General features: G+C 44.5%; 1 protein-coding gene across 4 annotated transcripts in view; it reads right to left on the bottom strand.

The window, feature by feature from the left end:
• LOC100957213 (glutathione S-transferase A4) overlaps positions 1-17,025 on the bottom strand; it is a 22,368-nt gene extending 5,343 nt beyond the window's left edge. Inside the window, exons 1-7 of one of the 4 annotated variants that reach the window (XM_023513152.1) lie at positions 16,905-16,930; positions 16,260-16,404; positions 15,826-15,930; positions 6,549-6,600; positions 5,017-5,149; positions 4,003-4,144; positions 1,526-1,657 (exon numbers count right to left, since the gene is read on the bottom strand). In XM_023513152.1, the coding sequence (XP_023368920.1) occupies positions 1,526-1,657; positions 4,003-4,144; positions 5,017-5,149; positions 6,549-6,600; positions 15,826-15,912 (546 nt within the window). In that variant the 5' untranslated portion in view covers positions 15,913-15,930; positions 16,260-16,404; positions 16,905-16,930. Of the gene's footprint in view, positions 1-1,525; positions 1,658-4,002; positions 4,145-5,016; positions 5,150-6,548; positions 6,601-15,825; positions 15,931-16,130; positions 16,405-16,904 lie in introns of those variants that run through there. The other 3 variants (XM_023513151.1, XM_003789646.3, XM_012805087.2) reach the window with 3 other exon arrangements.
• Between the last annotated feature and the right edge of the window lie 3,958 nt (positions 17,026-20,983).

The following is a 20,983-nucleotide window of genomic DNA, read 5'->3' on the forward strand; positions in this document are numbered from 1 at the left end:
GGGACTACAGGCACCTGCCACAACGCCCAGCTATTTTTAGAGACAGGGGTTTTGCTCTTGCTCAGGCTGGTCTCGAACCTGTGAGCTCAGGCAATCCACCCACCTCAGCCTCCCAGAATGCTGGGATTCTAGGTGAGCCACCATGCCTGTCCTGGCAACCTTTTTCTATAAAGGATCACTCAGCAAATATTTTAAGCTTTGCCTGCCACACAGTCTCTATCAGATCTACTCATCTCTACTACAGGAGCACAAAATCAACCACAGACACTGAGTAAATGAACAGGCATGGCTTTTTTCCAATAAAATTTATGAATGCTGAAATTTGAATTTATGTGTCATAAAGTATTGTTATTCTTTTGATATTTTTTCAACCATTTAAAGATGTAAAAGCCATTGTTAGTTCAGGAGCTATACAGGTGGCAGGGCAGGTGTGGCTCAGGGGCTGTAGTTTGTACATACCTCCTCTGTATGGTAGAAAGTTCATTAGCCTTAGAGATAAAAGGCTAAGGTTCTAGATGCCCACAGGCTAGGCTATCTTGGCTGCAGACTTCTTTATCCTGGGTCTCTCTGTCCTCATATTTATATATATACACCTACATATACATTTTTTTTTTTGAGACATTCTCACTCTGTTGCCCTGGGCAGAGTGCCATGGTGTCACAGCCCACAGCAACCTTAAACTCCTTGGCTCAAGTGATCCCCTGCCTCAGCCTCCCATGTAGCTGGAACTGCAGGTGCCCACCACAATGCTCAGCTAGTTTTTAGTAGAGATGGGGTTGAGACTTGCTCAGGCTGGACTCCAACTCCTGAGCTCAAGCAATCCACCTGCCTCAGCCTCCCAGAGTGCTAGGATTACAAGCATGAGCCACCTTGCCTGGTCCTCATGTATTTATATTAAAGGCATTAGGTGAGATTTGTTTCTTAAAAGCCTTTATCTACTTTAAAATTCTATGATCAGTCTTGCCAGATTAACCGAGGAATAATCTGAGTCACAAAAACATCTGTCCTTGGAATTTTTTGGAAAGAGAATAGTAGGAACCCTCTGGGGTGATATTTAGGGCACTTCCCATTTGCTCTCAGAACTTGAGGTTGGAAGTTTCCAATTCAAAACCACATTATTTCTGAGACAGGGCACCATACCCTGATGACAAGACTCTTTTTCTTTCTGATCCCACCCGCCCTCACATCTGCAGACACAGCACACACAGATGAGGAGCATCTCAGCCCTCAGCTGGTTCCACGGACACTGGCAAACTCTCTGTGTGTATGAGTTGGTTCCAAGAGGGTAGTTATGGAACAACTGAATACAACTCCAGATCAAGAAGAAAATTTCTTTTGTATTCAATGATCTTTCAACTCTAAGGATTTGAGGACCAAAAAAACAATTTCAAGTCCATATCTTCATTTCATTATCCAAACTAGAATCTAAAATTACACTTACACCCCCACAGCAAGCCAACCAAACAACAGACACTGAAGGATAGCCTGAGAGTTCTGAAACTATCTAATACATGGTTATATTTACCTGGAGGAAAGGAAATGAAGCCAAGATATTAGGAATTTTCTCTTCTAGAGCCAAAATGGTTTGGAGAAGAATTATGTCCGCAAGGCTCAGCTGATTACCAACAAGAAAGGTTTGTCCGTGACCCCTTAAAATCTGCAAGTATAAATGGTTTGCATTGGTTACAATATTCTACATGGAGAAAGTGAGGAAGTCATTAGATCAGTGGAGGATCTGAAAAGGGATGAGACTACAGCCTTGTCCTTTCATCAAAGGACGCTCCTGACATCTGAGAGGAAATGGAAACATCCTGAAATATCTGCTGCTGATCAGAACAAGACACCAAAGGGAGAAGGGAAAATTCATTATTTCTGAATTTAGCATCTGGTATTTTGAAAGGATACATCTATTCCATAAATACATCTACAGAAATGAATCCAGGAGGCTCAGGGAGGGGCTGGGGTGACATAAGGGTAACAGGTTGTCTAAGAGGGGCCTACTCTCATCCCCCAGCTCTGTTTCTATGAATCCCAGGACTTGTAGTTATAAACTAGATCCAACTATTTTTTTAAATTTATTTTTATTTTTATTTTTATTTTTTTTTTGAGACAGAGTCTCACTTTGTCACCTTCAGTAGAGTGCCCTGGTGTCATAGCTCAGCAATCTCAAACTCTAGGGTTCAAGCGATCCTCTTGCCTCAGCCTCCCGAATTGCTAGGACTATAGGTGCCCACCACAATGCCTGGCTATTTTTTTGGAGATAGAGTCTTGCTCTTGCTTGGGGCTGGTGTCCAACACCTGAACTCAAACAAACCACCCACCTTGGCCTCCCAGAGTGCTAGGATTACAAGTATGAGCCACCACACCTGGCCTACATCCATCTATGAATGTAGACTTCCTCTTACATCTCCCAAAATAGAGAAAATTAAAAGCTGGAGTTCATCTTGACTCCCACATTGAGGGTAACATACAGGAACAGATACCATCTGGAAGGGGCAAGGAACGGTGGCGGCAAAAGGGAGATGCCTTTCACCATGAGCTCTTGGATGCCCAAGGGGGTGTGTGTGCATGTGTGTGTCTGGCAGGGACTCTGAACACAACTCCAAATCTAACATAGCTCCTGAAGCCAAAGCGACACAGTTTAATGAACCCAGGATTTGCAGTCAGAGGCCAGAGTTCCAACCCCAGTTCTCTATTTCCGCATTACCTTGAGGGATCACTGGATTGCCCCATGATATCACTGCATTGTGTGGGAAAGGGTAACAATTCTTACCTCCCAGGTGTATTGTGAGGAGCCCTGACATAGTCTGAGCTCCTGGGACCTAAGAATCGGCAGTAACCATTTGCCAAGGCACCACATCTTCTGTGCCCTAACCACGCCACCCTTCTGTATTAGCCTACTTTACACTCACAAGGTGCCTACGGGAAAGACACCATGAAACCAAGCTACAGAAAAACCCAGAAAATCTCTCTCATTTTTCTTGAATAGAGTTCCATAAAGATGGTCAGAGGAAGTCTGCCCACTACTGTGCCTTCTCAAGTTTTCGCATCATCTTCTTTTGTGTTCAAATTGAAGCATTAAAAACAATTCCCCCAGTTTAGCAAAAGAGGAATTGGAAGCTCAGAAAAGCAGACACAGTGATAAGAAGTGATGAATAATAAAATAGGAAACAAAAAGAGCAAAGAAAAGAGAAAAAATAAAATGGAATTTTTTTTTCTATTTAGAGACAGAGTTTTGCTTTGTCACCCTCGGTAGAGTGCTGTGGCATCACAGCTCACAGCAACCTCCAGCTCTTGGGCTTAGGTGATTCTCTTGCCTCAGCCTCCCGAGTAGCTGGGACTACAGGTGCCCACCACAATGCCCAGCTATGGAAATGGTTTTTCTCCTTACATGAAATGATCAGGGGCTCGGCGCCTATAGTTCAACAGGCTAAGGTGCCAGCCACGTACACCAAAGGTGGCGGGTTCGAATCCCCAGCCCGGGCCCGCCAAACAACAATGACGGCTGCAACCAAAAAATAGCTGGGCGTTGTGGCGGGCACCTCTGGTCCCAGCTACTTGGGAGGCGGAGGCAGGAGACTCGCTTGAGCCCAGGAGTTAGAGGTTGCTGTGAGCTGTAATGCCACGGCACACTACCCAGGGGGATAGCTTGAGGCTCTGTCTCAAAAAAAAAAAAAAGAAATGATCAGGGAGGAAGCCTGGAGATACTCAACGGGTTGTTTGTTGAATGAATGAATGAATGAATGAACGAACGAACGAACGAATGGGGTAGCTTCTGCTTGTCTGTGCCTCACACAAGCTGCACAGAGCAATAGTGCACAAGTGTGGTGGGCCCACATTTTTTCTAGACTTCTGAAATAGTAGAACCAGAACAAGCAACCAGCTTTGTGCTGAAAATTACTTTAAACCCACAGGTTAGTCCAGTTGGGCTTACTTCTGCACTACCCTGGGCAGAGCTTAGTGTTTGGATATGCTTCACTTGTGAATGTTGCAGCCACCTACCTTTTCAAACACGGGAAAGTACCTAATTATAGCCTTCTGCGCCATGCCAACCACTTCCTTTTGCTGATCGTCTGGCTTTAAGAAAGGATGCATGATAATCATCTCCAGCAGATCCAGGGTCCCTTCCACATACATGTCAATCCTTAAAACAGAAAAGCATTTTTCTCAGTTTTCCCTATCAGCTTCCACAACCACAAATTCAGAGTGCTTTTTCTTAAGGCTCTGACAACTTAAGTACCAAGACGCATTCACCCACACCTGTCTTTTAAGAGCAAAGATGCAAAGTCGATTCTAGATGTAACTCAAAAAAGATGTTTCAGAAAAATCCGTCTGCAATAAGCATGGCAGTCACGTCTGCCTTCTCTCCCCAGTTCTTCCACCATGACTCTAGCACCTGCACTCTGGTCTCAGTACGGGTTAAACTTCACATTTATAAAAACGACTATCACTTGGTAAATGCTTGGAGTGTCTCAAACATGGTGGCAGATACTTTATATCCATTATGTCATTGAATCCGACCCCACTATAAGGAATGCACTATTTGTTATACCCACTGTCCATGAAACTCATCAGGAAACTGGAGCTTAACACTTTGCCCTGGGACATGCATCTACGATGTGTAAGGACCAGGCTTTGAGTTCAAATGAGAATCTAGAGCACACTCTTCTAGGCTTTGCACGTCACAGCAGCTTCTCATCCCCAACACTCAATGATAGTGACTTTGCAAGAAAGGCAAAAAGCAGTATCAAAGAGTTTAAAAGATGTTGAAACCTGAAAGGAAGATACCCCAGATAAGTATTCAATATCTGAGCTCAATTCTTTTCTACCATGTTACTCAGACTCTCTATATTAAATTCCCAATTGGTCTCCATGACTTTTGCGGGGGTTTGTTCCCTGTTTACGCCAACAATACAAGACATAAAGTAGATGAGACGTGCTTTGATTAGAGGTTTGCTAATCAGCTAAGGCAGCAGTAAGCGGACAAGTGAGAAGGCTTGAGAGGGGCCACAGTACAGGGTTCTCTCCTTGAGGTCTTTGCCGAAGAGATTGTGCTTTGCAGCTATGTAGTGGAGGATGCTTCGGGTCTGCACCAGCTTCATCCCGTCGATTTCAACCATGGGCACTTGCTGGAAGAGCAGGTGGTTACCTGAGAGTGGAAGCCCAGATTTAGAAGTGATGTCTCCTCCCCTGTTCTCTAACTCCTAAAAAACCACTTGATTAGATGAAAGAGGAGGGTGGGGCCCCAGCCTTAGGAAATAATGTAACGTTCCCTAAGGACGGATAACTTTCACTTTGCCCGGGGGCACAGATTTAGCCATTAAAAAAGCCTGAAAACCAGCACTGTTACAAACCTTCCCTTTTCATTTTCACTCACAGTGATGAGGGATGCGGAAAGAGACACAGTGAAGCTACTTCTTCAGGGCTCCACGGGCCAACACGGCAGCCACTAGCCACAGGCAGCTACGGCAATCTAAACTTAATCAATCTCTTTGAAAATATAAAGCTCAGCTCCTCAGAGGGACTCAATGCATTTCAAGCGCTCGACAGTCACACGTGGCTGGTGGCTACCCTACTGGACAGTAGGGAACAGAACATTCCCTTCGCTGCAGATGTTCGGTTGGACAGCACTATTTTCAGAGGATCACATGAAACCCAAGACACCAGCTGACTCTTTGGTTTCCATCTGTTCTACAGCTTAGACCACCTCCTAACAAGTTTGCTATTACGGGTCAAAAAACAATCCATTACTTTCTTCAACAAACCTGTGTCACACATTTTCCACACACTATACCCTGGGGAGACATGCAGGTGTAGGATGCAGCCCAGCTCTCAAGGGGCTCAGGCACTGAGGGCAGGTGAGGGGAGAGGGCAGTACTCAGCACATGCCTGGGGGTTTCCAGCCAGTGTCATCCACCAAAGGTCCTTATAGCCCTGGACATTTGATACCCCTCAAGGAAACTCTGAGTTGGGCCCAGAAACTCTACTGATGGCTAGGGGTGGGGGGAGTGCTGCTTATAGGTTGCTGGGTATTCTTTATGGACCTGCTGGGGGGTTCCCCTCTAGGGATGGACATGGAGGGAGCAGGGCTGACTGAGAATCATCCTGGGTGTGGGGGAGAGGATTACTGATTTCACTTCTGTTTGGTATTGACTTCAGAAAGCAGCTGTGTGTAAAGGGGACATTTATCTGCTTACTTCCAGCAGGCCATGATGCCTCAGATAGCACGAAGGAGGCAGGGGAAGATGATAAGGGGAGAAGGGCAAGGGAAGGAAAGAAAGGGAGGAAAGAGATCGGAGGGGGTGAAGGGGAGCAGAAAGGAATGGGGAAGAGCTGGGGAGGGGAAGGAACTGCTCCCTCCATTCAGCTAGTTTTGATGGGACACACGGCTTTTATGGAAGCAATTTCCTGGCAATTTCAGCTATTTATTCCCTCTTGCTTTTCTGGTGTTAGGACGCTGTTCTCCACATGTACTGTCATCAGCTATCTTTGCCTTTCCCTATCGATTATAGTTCAGCAGTAGGGAATTGTTTCATTTTCATACTCACCCTCCTGCAACTTTTGCAACTGTTCTTTGGTTTCCAGAAATTCTTCATCAAACTAAATTAAAAAAAAAAAAAGGAATGTGGTACCTATACATAATGGGTTATTATTCAGCCATTTTTAAAAAAAAGAATTAAAATCCTGTCATTTGCAATAACATGGATGGAATGCAATGCATTAGATCAGGCGTCCTCAAACTACAGCCCACAGGCCACAGGCAGCCCGCCTAGGACGTTTATCCGGTCCGCCAGGTGTTTTTGCCACCGCTGTCTGTCCTGCTTAGCAGCCGACTCATCCCGGGGCCCGCAGTCCGGCCCTCCAACGGTCTGAGGGACAGTGAACTGGCCCTCTGTTTAAAAAGTTTGAGGACCCCTGCATTAGATTAAGTGAAATAAGGCGAATTTGGCACAGTAGGACAAATACTACAAGATCTCACTAGTATGTAGGAGCTAAAAGGATCTCATAAAGACACAGAGAAGAAGGTGGCGCCTGTAGCTCAGTGAGTAGGACGCCGGACCCATATACGGAGGGTGGCAGGTTCAAACCTGACCCTGGGAAAACTGCAACAACAATGGGCATTGTGGCCAGTGCTGAGTCCTAGCTACCCAGGAGGCTGAGGCAAGAGAATCACTTGAGCCCAAGGTTGCTGTGAGCTAGAAGCCACGGCACTCTACTGAGGGTGACAAAGTGAGACTCTGTCTCAAAAAAAAAAAAAGAGAGAGAGAGAGTAGACAGAGAGATTACAAGAAGCTGACAAGGGTGGAAGGGCAGGGGTATGAAGAGAGGTTAGTTAATGGGTACAAAAATACAGTTAGATAGAAGGATTGATTACAGGATGTAGTGTAGAGCATACAGTAAGATGGCTACAGTTAATAATGTAATGGATGGTACAAAGAGGAAAACTAGAATGTTCCCAACGAAAGAGAAGATGTATGTTTGAGATGACCAATATCCTAGTTACCCTGATTTGATCATTACACATTATATGCATGTATCAAAATATCACATATACCCCCAAAATATATACACTTATGACTTAATTTTTTTAAAAGATATTTCTGCCCCACCCCCCCCCAGCAAGATGAATGTTATTACATGCTGAGGACTGAAAATACTGTTAAATGGCCTCAAGGAGCAGAGAGAAAGAACACACTTCACATCTACAACTTGGTTTCTAAATATCATTGCACCCTAAAAGGAATTAGGGCTCCTATGAGAAAAGGTTGATTGTGTTATTTGAGAAAGCAAAGAAGTGCTCAAAGACAAAGAGACACATCAAAGGCAAAGCCCTGAGGCCTCTCTGTGCCCAGAATTCCCCAGGCAAATTTGGGGCCATTCAAGCATCAAAAAGAATGATGTTGGCTGGGCTAGGTGGTTCACACCTGTAATCCCAGCATTCTGGGAGGCTGAGGTGGGAAGATCCCTTGAACTCAGGCATTTGAGAGCAGCCTCAGCAAGAGGTAGATCCCTACCTGTCCCCAAACTAGCAAAACTAGCCAGGCATTGTGGTACCCCTATAGTCCCAGCTACTCTGGAGGCTAAGGAGGGAGGATCACTTGAGCCCACGAGTTGGAGGCTACAGTGAGCTATGAGTACACTACTACATACCCAGGGTGACAGAGCTGTCAATTATTGTTTATAACGCAAAACAACAACAACAAAATCTGTCTCTAAATAATGACACTGAAAAAAAGTGGGGGAAGGAAAAGCTCTTTTTACAGAAGAATTAGTTTATTTTTTATTTTTATTTTTTGAAGCAGTCTCTGTATGTTGCCCCAAGCTAGAGTGCCATGGTATCATAGCTCACGGCAACCTCAAAATTCCTGGGCTCAAGCAATTCTCTTATATCAGCCTCTGGAGTAGGTGGGACTACAGGGTTGTGCCCTAAGTAATGATAAAATTAGAAAATCACCACTTTCCAGCTTGCAGTGTAATAACTAATTCTGACAAGGATCATAATGGATGCTGAAACACTGGAGTACACAAATCTCCAAGTGTCACCCCAGAAGTTACTTAATCATGATAAAGGGAAAATGTCTCTTTACAATGGAAAGATCTGGCCAGGCATGGTGCCTCATGCCTGTAATCCTAGCACTCTGAGAGGTCGAGGTGGGTGGATTGCTTGAGCCCAGGAGTTCCAGACCAGCCTGAGCAGAAAGGAGACCCCATCTCTACCAAAAATAACAATGGAGAGATCTGGAGATCTCTTACCTGCCATCTAACCAAGCAATCAAACTCAACTCTCAAAAAGGAACACCCCAGCATCCTGTGTCACCTGCTGTGGCAGTGAGAAGGATACAGCCACACCTGTGAAGATGCTGCCAAAATTATTTAACTTGAAGCTAATTACCAGGTAAAAATCAGGGATAGGCTCGGCGCCCATAGCACAGTGGTTACAGCGCCAGCCACATACACTGAAGCTGGTGGGTTCGAACCCAGCCCGGGCCAGCTATACAACAATGACAGCTGCAACAAAAAAGAATAGCTGGGCATTGTGGTGGGCAACTATAGTCCCAGCTACTTGGGAGGCTGAGGCAAGAGAATTGCTTAAGCCCAAGAGTTGGAAGTTGCTGTGAGCTGTGATGCCACATAACTCTATTGAGGGAGACATAGTGAGATTGTCTCAAAAAAAAAAAAAATCAGGCATAATGAGCACGTGGGACTCTCTGCAACATAATGATCAGGACTCCTCAAGAGTCCAGGGCATGAACAACAACAAAAATAGGCCAGGTCTTGTTGACAAAAAGTAACTAAAGAGGTAACCAGGGAGGTGCCTGTGGCTCAGTGAGTAGGGCACCAGGTCCATATACCTAGGGTGGCGGGTTTGAATCTAACCCTCGCCAAACTGCAACAAAAAGATAGCTGGGTGTTGTGGTGGGCACCTGTAGTCCCAGCTACTAGGGAGGCTGAGGCAAGATAATTGCCTAAGCCCAGGAGTTGGAGGTTGCTGTGAACTCTGACGCCACAGCACTCTACTAAGGGCGACAAAGTGAGACTCTGTCTCTAATAAAAAAAAAAAAAGAAAGAAAGAAATAACTACCAAACGTCTGAATGAACCATGATTAGGTCCGGGTGAGAGGAAACCACTAGAACTGCTAAACAGACGTGTACTAGTTACACAGACATTTGGGAGGCAATAGGACAATCTAAATCTGGATTGCCTATCAGATGTTGTGAATGCAGTGTTGATTTTCTGAGCAGTGACAATGGTATCGTTGCTATTAGGACAATTACTTATGCTTTCTTGGGAGGAGGATATATGCTAATGTCTGCAACTACTTTCAAACCATTCAGAAATAAAAAGCAGCGAAGGGGAAAGCAAATGAAGCAAAATTTTAAAAATTGGAATTTAGTTGAACGGCGTCCTTGCATCAAACTTAAAAGTTGAGGGAAGGGAAGAAACAGAATGAAAACAAGCTCCTTTTCAGGCGACATTATGAAACATGTTGTAAGATGTCTCCCACTAACCTACTTTGTGTCTAGAAGAGGAGGCCTCCTCCCTAGTCCGGGGATTAGCCCTCACCATGGCCTGCACTGTGCTCTTGTCACCCAAGGGAGGGGCTGAGCTAACCAGAGCAGCATCAACAGCCTCCCTCTCCTCCAGGGGAATTAGCTGACCTAGGGGCTGAATCAGGATCATGGGGTCTAGCCTAGGCTTCTGCTACTTGCTAGGTTGAACCCTCATAGCATGAGGAGAGGAGCATCAGTGCTCTCAGAGCGTCTCCATCTGATACCCACAGAGCAGAGGCCTCAGGGCAACAGTGTTCATCCAGGGCATCTGTCCAAATGCCCAGGTGGTCAGATGTGGCGCAGGTAATACCCTGGACTGACTGAACATGTCTTTCAGATGTGTTCAACTGAACAGTTCCCCCTGGGTATTTGTACTAAAACATACTGAAGTCAAAAATCAAAAATGTCATGTTAAACCAGTAACAGCGGCTCAGATCTGTAACCTCAGCACTCTGGAAGGCCGAGGAGGGTGAATTGCTTGAACTCAGGAGTTCAAGACCAGCCTGAGCAAGAGGGAGACCCTGCCTCTACTAAAAACAGACTATCTGGGTGGTGGGTGCCTGTAGTCCCAGCTATTTGGGAGGCTGAGGCAAGAGGATTGCTCAAGCCCAAGAATCTGAGGTTGCTGTGAGCTATGATGCCATGATACTCTACCCAGGGCAACAGAGTAAGACGCTGTCTCAATAGATATAGATATATCATATTAGTTAACTGGAAGTTGTTCGGAATGAATGATAGAACCAAGCTGAACTTGGCATTGCAAAATAAGCAGTAAAGGTTGAGCAGAACAGACAATTGAGCAACCAGCTGAACAATCTGACCCACAGGGACAAATTATTTGATCCCAAATTTCTTTCTTTCTTTCTTTCTTTCTTTTTTTGGAGACAGTGTTTCACTTTGTTGCCCTCAGGGTAGAGTACTCTGGCATCATAGCTCACAGCAACCTCAAACTCTTAGAGTCAAGCGATTCTCTTGCCTCAGCCCTCCTGAGTAGCTGAGACTACAGGCAGCTGCCATAACACCTGATTATTTTTAGAGACAGGGTCTTGCTCTGGCTCAGGCTGTTCTCCAAATCTCCAGCTCAAGCATACTGCCTGCTTCAGCCTCCCAGGGTGCTGAGGTTACAGGTATGAGCCACCCTGCTGGGCCTTTGATCCCGAATTTCTAAATTCCTTTGATTCTTGCACTGGCAAGGTACCACTCACAGTAAGGACTGGTGACATCAGAAACATTCAGGGGCCATGGGTAACAAATTACACTGGTTCCAAAAGTCAATGGTTAGAAGGTTTGAAGCACTGAAAAGAGGCTGCAGTGTACCTAGCCACTGGGAGAAATGAAATGAAATGAAAACTTTCTCAAAAATAAAACCACTCAGCTCGGCGCCTGTGGCTCAAGTGACTAAGGCGCCAGCCACATATACCTAAGGTGGTGGGTTTGAATCCAGCCCGGGCTGCCAAACAACAATGATGGCTGCAACCAAAAAATAGCCCGGTATTGTGGCAGGCGCCTGTGGTCCCAGCTACTTGGGAGGCAGAGGTAGGAGACTCGCTTGAGCCCAGGAGTTGGAGGTTGCTGTGAGCTTTGATGTCACAGCACTCTACCCAGGGGGACAGCTTGAAGCTGTCTCCAAAATAAATAAATAAATAAATAAAACCACTCAAAATAATTAAATTTGAATCTAACCCACATGACTTGATCACAACTGAGGAATTTGACCCACAGGGACAAATTGTTTAATTGATCTATACTCTGTCCAGGCTACTGTTTCTCAAATTTTATGATGATGATCATTTAAAAGACAGAGGAAAGAGATGGGGAGAGGGTTGGTGGAGATACCCATTCAGTTGCTGGGAGGGCCCAGGAAATTGTATTTTAAAAATAAGCCCTTCCTTGGCTCAGCGCCTGTAGCTCAACAGGTAGGGCGCCAGCCACAGACACCTGGGCTGATGGGTTTGAACCCAGCCCAGGCCTGCCAAAACAATGACAACTACAATCAAAAAATAGCCAGACATTGTGGCCGGAGCCTGTAGTCCCAGCTACTTGGGAGGCTGAGGCAAGAGAACTGCTTAAGCCCAAGAGTTTGAGGTTGCTATGAGCTGTGACACCATGGCACTCTACTAAGGGTGACAGAGTGAGACTCTGTCTCAAAAAAAAATAATAAAGAATAATAATAAAATAAGTCCTTCCAAATGATTCTGACTTTTTACTCCTAAGAACACATATGCAAAACATGTGCCTTCTGTCACTAGGATAACTTGTATGAAGTTTAGTAAGAAACTTACTAGGGTGGGGGATAAGAGGACGGGAAAGAGAAGGAAAATGCCTATTGAAAAAAAAAAAAAAGGAAAATGCCTATTGGGAGCCTGGCAATTTCAGTTTAGCCTAAGGTGGCAGGAACAGAGATAGTGTCCTGGTGCCACCCAGGCAATGGGCCATCTTTATTCTCTGAACTGTTTCCCACTTGGATTCCACAGAGAACTGCCCACTTCCACACCAAGACACTCCCTTTCTCAACACTCAGTTCTTCTAAGTGAATTAGTGAATTACTCAGAAGTCCTGGATTAGGACCTAATGGCCTTTTAGTCTCTTACACGTGTTAATCTTCCTTTCAAGAAGGGAGATTTGCCTGGGTTGGGGGGGGTAGGAGGGACTTTAGGCAAAGGAAGTCCCGAGCACAAAGGAAAGAACAACCAACAGAGAGCAATGTCAGTGAGGACTCAAACCAAGTGACCTAAGGAGACTGAGGAAGCAGACTCCCTGATTTAGGGCAGGCTGTGTGCCAGCAGGTTTCAGTTACCTAGTTACTCACATGTGTGTGTTCTGCCTGTCAGGTTCAATTCAGTGAGGGGGACAGTGGGAATCGTGAACTTGTCTAGTGGCTGATAGCTCATTTCTCCCAACTGTTTCAGATCCATGTAGGCATAAACTTAGCTAAAAGTGTCTTTTGGCAAGGAGATAGGAAGGATCCCCCTTCCGTCCCCCAGTGCCAATTTAGGGGAATTTCTACTACAAACCACACTATTGACTCTACCAAGGGAGACCAATCTAGGTTCCCCTGCCCTAGTCTGAGGGGGTGGGCTCTTTATTCTGCCCCACCTGCCTGTTCACTCTGATTGGTTTGGGGTACTGGCTCATAGGACTCATGCTATTTTTTTTTTTTTTAACTTATTCAGGGTTGCGTTTCTATTACTGTAACCCCAAAATCTTGATTGACAGGGGAGAGTAGGAGGAGCAGGGTAGACTGAAGACAGGGAAAAGAGAAAATCTGGCAAAGGATTAAATTACATATATATATAGGACATCCATTCAAAACCTGTTAAATAAATTGGGAATTACAAATGCAGAAGCTTACTTGGCTTAGACAAAGGACACAAATAAGTGAAGTCCACCTGATTTAGGTACCAGGACCACACATTTATTTTACTCTCCTTTCTACTCTTCTCCCCTGAGATAGCAGGGAACAGTCCTTATTCAGACCCAGAAATTGCTGCCCTGTGAAAATGATGACCCGGTATTATCAGATCTTCTGATTTCTAAAAAGAAGTCAGAAACCAGGATCTACATAAAAAAAATGATGCCAACTAATTCAGAAAGTTGTAAAATGCCGTGACAAGTTATAATGATATACACAAAATAAAAACAAACACAAAGCCAAATTCAAAACTCAATCTGCCATCTATGAGGCTGCTAGATTAACAACTCGTTATTCTAAAAACTGACAGAGAGACCCAGCATTCATCCTGCCTTTCCCATATCAACCATCTTTTAAAGTAATGAAATAGTTAATAAAAAGTACTCATTCTCACAGAATCACAGTTCATAAATTTAAGTGTAATGAAAGGAAAATCACCATTCTGTAATGATGATCAGTAAAACCAGTGGTTGAATGGGTAATGGAGGAAACTATAGACAGAACACAGGAGCCTGGATCTGATCACACCTCTGAATCCAACTAGCAGTTGGCAGGAAATACAGAGAAACAGAGGCGTATGTTCAAATCGAGTGTAGCCTCATTTTACCATGTTACTTCAAGGCAACACTTTGAGGGTAAATAAGCCAAATCCAGAATGGGGGGCAGTTTCTTCCATACATAAATGGTGCTAAAACAAATACAAACGCCTAGCTCCTAGATCTAGGCTGGCAATGCTATTTTCTATTAAAAGGGACCAAGGCTCCTTAGAGAAATTCCTGATTCCAGGGCTAGGGCAGTGAAAATACAAGATGAGCCTAGAGCATTTTGTAGTGTTAGAAAGTAAGGCAATGCTGACAACACAAAAGAGGCCAAGCTGAAAGAGCCCCAGTGAACTAATGTATAAAAGCAATGTACTCAGGTCTATAGCGACATAGATGAAAAACTGAATATGTAAATAGATGGGAAAACAAATCTTTACACAAAAATTCCAAAAGTAGATACTTTCCTTCTCCAGATGGGTGGAGTTTAACTCCCATCATTTTGAGTGTGGGCTGGACTTCATGATTTGCTTCCAAAGAATACAGGAGAAAATAGTAACTTTACAAGGAAGGTACCTGACAGACACTACCTTACCCCAGCGATCAAGGTCAACATCAAGATGTGATGAGAAGGGCCCCTCTGGGGCACTCTCCCCCAAAGCCATAACCCCCCGCCTCATCATGAAAAAGTTGAAACAAATCCAAATTGTGGAAGACTCCACAAAAATACCTGACCTGTACCTTTCAAAACTGTCACGGTGGTGAAATAAAGACTGAGAAAATGTCACAGATTGAGGGCTGCTAAAGAAACATGATAAAATATAATGTTGGAAGAGTAAAAAGACGATCGTGGAAAAACTAGTGAAATCCCTATAAAGTCTCCAGTTTAGTTAGACGTGCCAAGGTTAATTTCTTAACATGATGTAGTTATGAAAGATGTTATTATTCAGGGAAACTGAGTGAGAAGCCCTCTGCCCCATTTCGCAGCTTTCCTATAAATCTAAAATTATTCCCAAATATAAAGCTCGTTTTTAAAAAATGGAGAGGAAACTGTTACAGATTTCTTTTTAATACTGAAAGAAACCTAACCAAATGCTACATGTAGACCTTGTTTAGATCCAGACTGTAACAAATTATTAAAAAACAAACAAACCTGTATGAGACACTCGGACTGAGCTTTAGATGATAATAAGGAATTGTTTATTTTGCTGGGTGTGATAAGGGTATTGTTATGCCTCAAAATCCTCATCAGGGAGAGATAGATATTGAAGCACTCGCAGGGGAAATGATAGGATGTTCGGATTTTGCTTGAAAATACGTCCACAAAACAAGTGAGGGGAGGTGATAAATGAAAGATTAGCAAATAAATGAACAAAATGGAACAGAACAAAAGCAAAAACAGACACGCACACACAGGCAAGCAGGATACCAAGGCTGCCAGTCTGGAGCCACCGAAGTAAACAGGAAATTTATCCAGAGACGGTATAAGTAACAAAAGTTCGGGGAGTAATTGGCAAATTTCTGGTTAATTTTCTTTCTCCTTTTTTTTTTTCTTTCTTTCTCCTTAATAACAAATATTTACCGGTGGTGAATTAGAAGCCAGTAACCACATAAAAGTCTAAAGGAAAATAGAATCCCCACGAGAACACTCCATTCATAAAGAAAAATCCCTAGAAAGGAAGGGATCTTCTGGTTCAGTGAAGCACCGCCCGTGATTCTGATGGGAGAGACCTAGGGCTGAACGGGGCTCCCAGACTTATTTTTCTCTGAAAGGTCTCAACGTTTTGGGTCAAATCTGTGAAGAAACAGCGTATGGGGTACCTCGACTCCAGCCGCAGCTAAAACCCATCTTACGGATTCCATCCGGCCTCTTCCGTTGGGATAGTGGAGCTTGGGCTTCTCTGCCATGATGACTTCTCAGGCTTTCTAGGGGGAAAAAAAGGGAGCAGCTTCTCGCTCACAACAGGCTCAACTTAGTGTAGTCAACCCATTGCTCAGGGGCTAAATGGACGTTCAGGATTTTGCCACAGGAAACTTATTTTATTTTATTTTATTTTATTGCTGAGTTTTCCCTCACTCAGTCAAAATGTACTACCATTTTAAAAGATGAAAGGGAAAAAAAAAACCTTGGCTTTCAAATCGTCTCTATTTGTGACTTCTTATTCTAGATCTGGGGAAGCTGGGGCCATTTGTTGTCAAGACATCTGTGCTAGGAGCACGGGATTTCACAGATGCAGAACGTCCTGTATTTTGACCTTGAGAATCTTAAGATTTTTCAAATTCAGCTTGGAGAGGCAAGACGCGGAGGGGCTGCAAAGGAAAACCGCACGCCCACTGGGATGGAACCTCTCCGCACAGTCACGCTTTTACATACATCGTCATGTTTTATTATCGCAGCAACTGGAAGGAGGACAAGCGGAGTGTTAGTTACTACTGTCTGAAAAATGTGCGTCTATCGTCACGCCCGCGGTGGTGGCCCCCAGGTCCCGCCTGTCGCCCACCCTCGCTCCCGCCCCCACCAGGAGACGAGCCTGGGCCTTAAGAGGCGCCCGCAGGCCACAGCTTGGCCACCCGAGGGTAGACTTGCGGGGTGTTCGGTTTCCCAGCTCAGCCCACGCAGGGCCAGGGGACAATCTGAACCTACCTTGAACCAGTGATTCAGACTCCGCGGAGGAGACTAATAAAAACACGCCCAGGGACCCAAGAACGACCCCCATCCCAGCCGAGGGGCCCACATCTGCCCAGACCCGGGCGGGGACGCAAAGGACTGGAGAGAGACAGGAGGAGTAGTGAATGGAGGCTGAGGAATGAATGGGGGAGTGAGAGACTAATACTAAATAGGGGGAGAAAAATGAGAAGAGGGGACAGGTCAGGTGGGCGCGGCGAGAGGGAAAACAGACCTGGAGTCCGCTCGGAGCGCCGGGAGCCACACAAAGCGCAAAGCCAGCGGACTGCAGACCAGCAGGCGGCCTGAAGACGCTGGAGATGGGCGAGGCTCCGGGTGCGTTCACCAATAGAGACGCCAATATTTAGCATGCCCCACCCCTCTGCAAGGCATTCTGGATAATGTAAAAAACAGCCCCAAATCAAGTTAGTTTCAACTTAAACTTAGCGTTTTGAGAATGAAATTATCTTTTCTGTGCTGGTTTTGTTTAGCTTTGGTTAGAATTAATGTTAGCTCTCTAGCACAGCAAATAACCTAACCTATGTGTAAAGTTGCAGGCTGCCTCGGGTTTATATAGCTCATGCGCACACTGTTTCTTTCGGATGTGAGGGCGATCTGGCTGCGACATCTGTCACCCCATTGATCGCCAGGGTTGATTCGGCTGATCTGGCTGGCTAGGCGGGTGTCCCCTTCCTCCCTCACCGCTCCATGTGCGTCCCTCCCGAAGCTGCGCGCTCGGTCGAAGAGGACGACCTTCCCCGATAGAGGAGGACCGTTCTTCGGTCAAGGGTATACGAGTAGCTGCGCTCCCCTGCTAGAACCTCCAAACAAGCTCTCAAGGTCCATTTGTAGGAGAACGTAGGGTAGTCAAGCTTCCAAGACTCCAGACACATCCAAATGAGGCGCTGCATGTGGCAGTCTGCCTTTCTTTTGACCCGCAATCTTTTAAAATAACATGTAATGAGTTGAAAATTCTGCCGGGAAATCCACAACCCGTATATGATTTCACAATAGGCCTTCCTTTTTCTAATTCGTGTGTATTTTTCTTTCATCAGCTTGAGCTTTCCCTTCATTTTGTACCCTTTAGAGACAAGTGACCTCAGCCATAGGCTCAACACAGCACCTGCCTAAAAGGGAGACTTTGGAGGTGGGGATGGTGCTCAAAAAGTAAAAATTTAAAAATATATTAAAATTATCAAGGCTACATTATGAAACAGGATGCAAAATTCACATGAATTTTGAAGTTAAAACTATATCGTCTTATAATGGCACACCTCTTGGGTGCGGGACACAATTTTAAGAGGGAATTTACCTAACAAATACAATCAGTGTAACCTAATTCTTAGACCCTCAATGAATCCCAATTTAAAAAAAAAAAAACCTACTATGCTTTTAAAAACAGTTCTTTTTAAAAAGGCAGCTTCTGCTATTTTTCAGGCTACAGATACTGATTATTGTCTTCATCCCATGAGTGGCTCTTGAAACTGCCTTGCTTAGGAGACTACAGTGCTGAATGATTGCAGCAACTAGCACGATCAGATTTTGTTTTCATCCATTTCGCTGGCAGGATTATGGAAAATGATTTGGGACGTTGAGGATAGAAAAAGAGATCTGTTTAAGAGTCCAGGTGGGCTCGGCACCCGTAGCTCAGTGAGTAGGGCGCCAGCCACATACACTGAAGCTGGAGAGTTAGAGCCCAGCCAGGGCCTGCTAAAAACAACGACAGCTGCACCCCCCAAATAGCCGGGCATTGTGGCGGGCGCCTATAGTCCCAGCTGCTTGGGAGGCTGAGGCAAGAGAATTGCTTAAGCCCAAAAGTTTGAAGTTGCTGTGATCTGTGACGCCACGGCACTCTGCCTAGGGTGATATAGTGAGACTGTCTCAAAAAAAAAGAGTCCATGCGAATTAAAGCACCATCATGAATATGAAGACTATAGGTAAGAAAAGGGGAAATATTAAGGCGGTAGAAGGTAGAGGATTTACTTACTTATCAGATCAAAGGGAAGAGATGAAGAGGAAGAGTCTAGAATGACACCCTTCTCCTTTTCCATCCTCCTTCCCTGCTTTTCCTAACATTTATTGTCATCTAACATATGATTTCTTTCTTTTTCTTTCTTTTTTTTTTGAGACAGAGCCTCAAACCATCACTCTGGGTAGAGTACTGTGACATCACAGCTCACAGCAACCTCCAACTCCTGGGCTTAAGCAATTCTCTTGCCTCAGTCCCAAGAAGCTGGGACTACAGGTGCCCTCCACAACGCCTGGCCAATTTTGGGTTGTAGCTGTCATTGTTGTTTGGCAGGCCCAGGCTGGATTCAAACCTGCCAGCTCTGGTGTATATGGCTGGCACCTTAGCCGCTTGAGCTACAAGCGCAGAGCCTAACATACGACTTCAAAAACAAAAAAACATTTTGAGGCAGAGTCTTACTATGTCACACTTGGTAGAGTGCCGTGACGGCACAGTTCACAGCAACCTCTAACTCTTGGGCTCAAGCGATTCTCTTGCCTCAGCCTCCCAAGTAGCTGGGAAGCCTGGTTATTGTTTGTTTGTTTGTTTGTTTTTAGAGGCGGGGTCTCTCTTGCTCTTGCTCAGGCTGATCTGGAACCCATGAGCTCAGGAAATCCACCCACCTAGGTCTCCGAGAGTGCTAGGATTCCAAGAGTGAGCCACTTAGCGCAGCTATGATTTAAAAATTTATCTATCTATTTATTTACTAGAATATAAATTTCACAAGATTAAGGGTTTTTGTCTTTTTTGTTAGTCCTGCTTAATGTAAAGTAGACATTCAGAAAATACTTGTGGGATGAATTAATGAGTAAGTAAATGAATGAACAATGCTTTGGTTCCTAAGGGTGGAGGAGGAAGAAGTAGTTTGGGGAAATGGATTAATTTGTCTCATACCTATGAGACCTCCAACTATTAATGTCCACTAAACAGCTCAATGAGCCTGTGGTGACAGAAGACAGGAGTGAGAAGGATGAAATCGGCAGCAAAAGGGTGAGTTCATCCAGAGAAGGATCTAGGGTAATGAGAGAGATAGGTCAAGGCCCCTGGGCACCCCAACGGCTAGAAAATCACTTTCAAATAACATTAAGTGTATGTCCAATTTCACCTTTCTACTTCTGACTTAACACTGAAATTACTCAGTTTAATGTGAGTAAAAAGCTGCATTTCCCAAGCCTGCTGGAAGTGATCATTCTTTTCATGTTGTTTTTAGTCTATAATCAAAGGTTTATTGAACATCTGTGCCCAGATCTACTGGGTTTGATATTTAAAAAAAAAATTGTAACATCCAGTTCTTGCCTTCAAGGAACTTATTATCTTTTTAAATTGACATATAAAATTGCATGTGTCCATCATATACAATATGATGTTTTGAAATAGTCATACTTGGTATCTGTAGGGAATCGGTTTCAAGACCCCTCTGCGGATACCACTCTAAGGACACTCAAGTCCCTATATACAATGGCATATAGTATTTGCATATAACCTTATATAAAATGGTATAGTATTTGCATATAACCTACTGCATATCCACTCATACACTTTATATCTTCTCTGGATTACTTGTGTTAACCTAAAAAACAGAGGGAGGCTCTAAAAAGAAAAGGTTATTTATTTGGGAATAGAGCTTTGCCATGGGACTATGTGACAGTAAGGTCACATGTGCTGAGAGGCACATGTAGAGATTCACCAATATAAGTTTGACTGGTACATCATATTCTTTTTTATCAAGAAATTAAAGACTATTTAGAAAGTGAATTTCCTGCTGGGTGCAATGGTTCACACCTATAATCCTAGCAATCGAGGAGGCAGAGGTGGGTGGATTGCTTGAGCTCAGGAGTTCCAGACCAGCCTGAGCAAGTTAGACCCTGTCTCTAAAAAAATAGCCAGTGATGTGGTGAGCACCTGTAGTCCTAGCTACTTGGGAGGCTGATGCAAGAGGATTGCTTGAGCCTAAGTATTTGAGGTTGCTATGAGCTATGATACCACATCATTCTACCAAAGGCAACATAGAGAGACTCGGTCTCAAAAGAAATAAAATAGGCTTGGTGCCCATATTTGGTGGTTAGGATGCCAGCCACATACACTGGGGCTGGTGGGTTTGAACTTGGCCAGGGCCTGGTAAATAACAACGACAACTACAACAACAAAAAATAGTGGGACGTTGTGGCAGGCCCATATAGTTACAGCTACTTGGGAGGCTGAGGCAAGAGAATCGCTTAAGCCCAAGAGTTTGAGGTTGCTGTGAGCTGTGATGCCATAACTCTCTACTGAGGGTGACACAGTGAGACTCTGTCTCCAAAAAAAAA

This window comes from Otolemur garnettii, unplaced genomic scaffold, assembly GCF_000181295.1.
Source record: "Otolemur garnettii isolate 467f Iridium unplaced genomic scaffold, OtoGar3 scaffold00035, whole genome shotgun sequence".
Taxonomy (NCBI): Eukaryota; Metazoa; Chordata; class Mammalia; order Primates; family Galagidae; genus Otolemur; species Otolemur garnettii.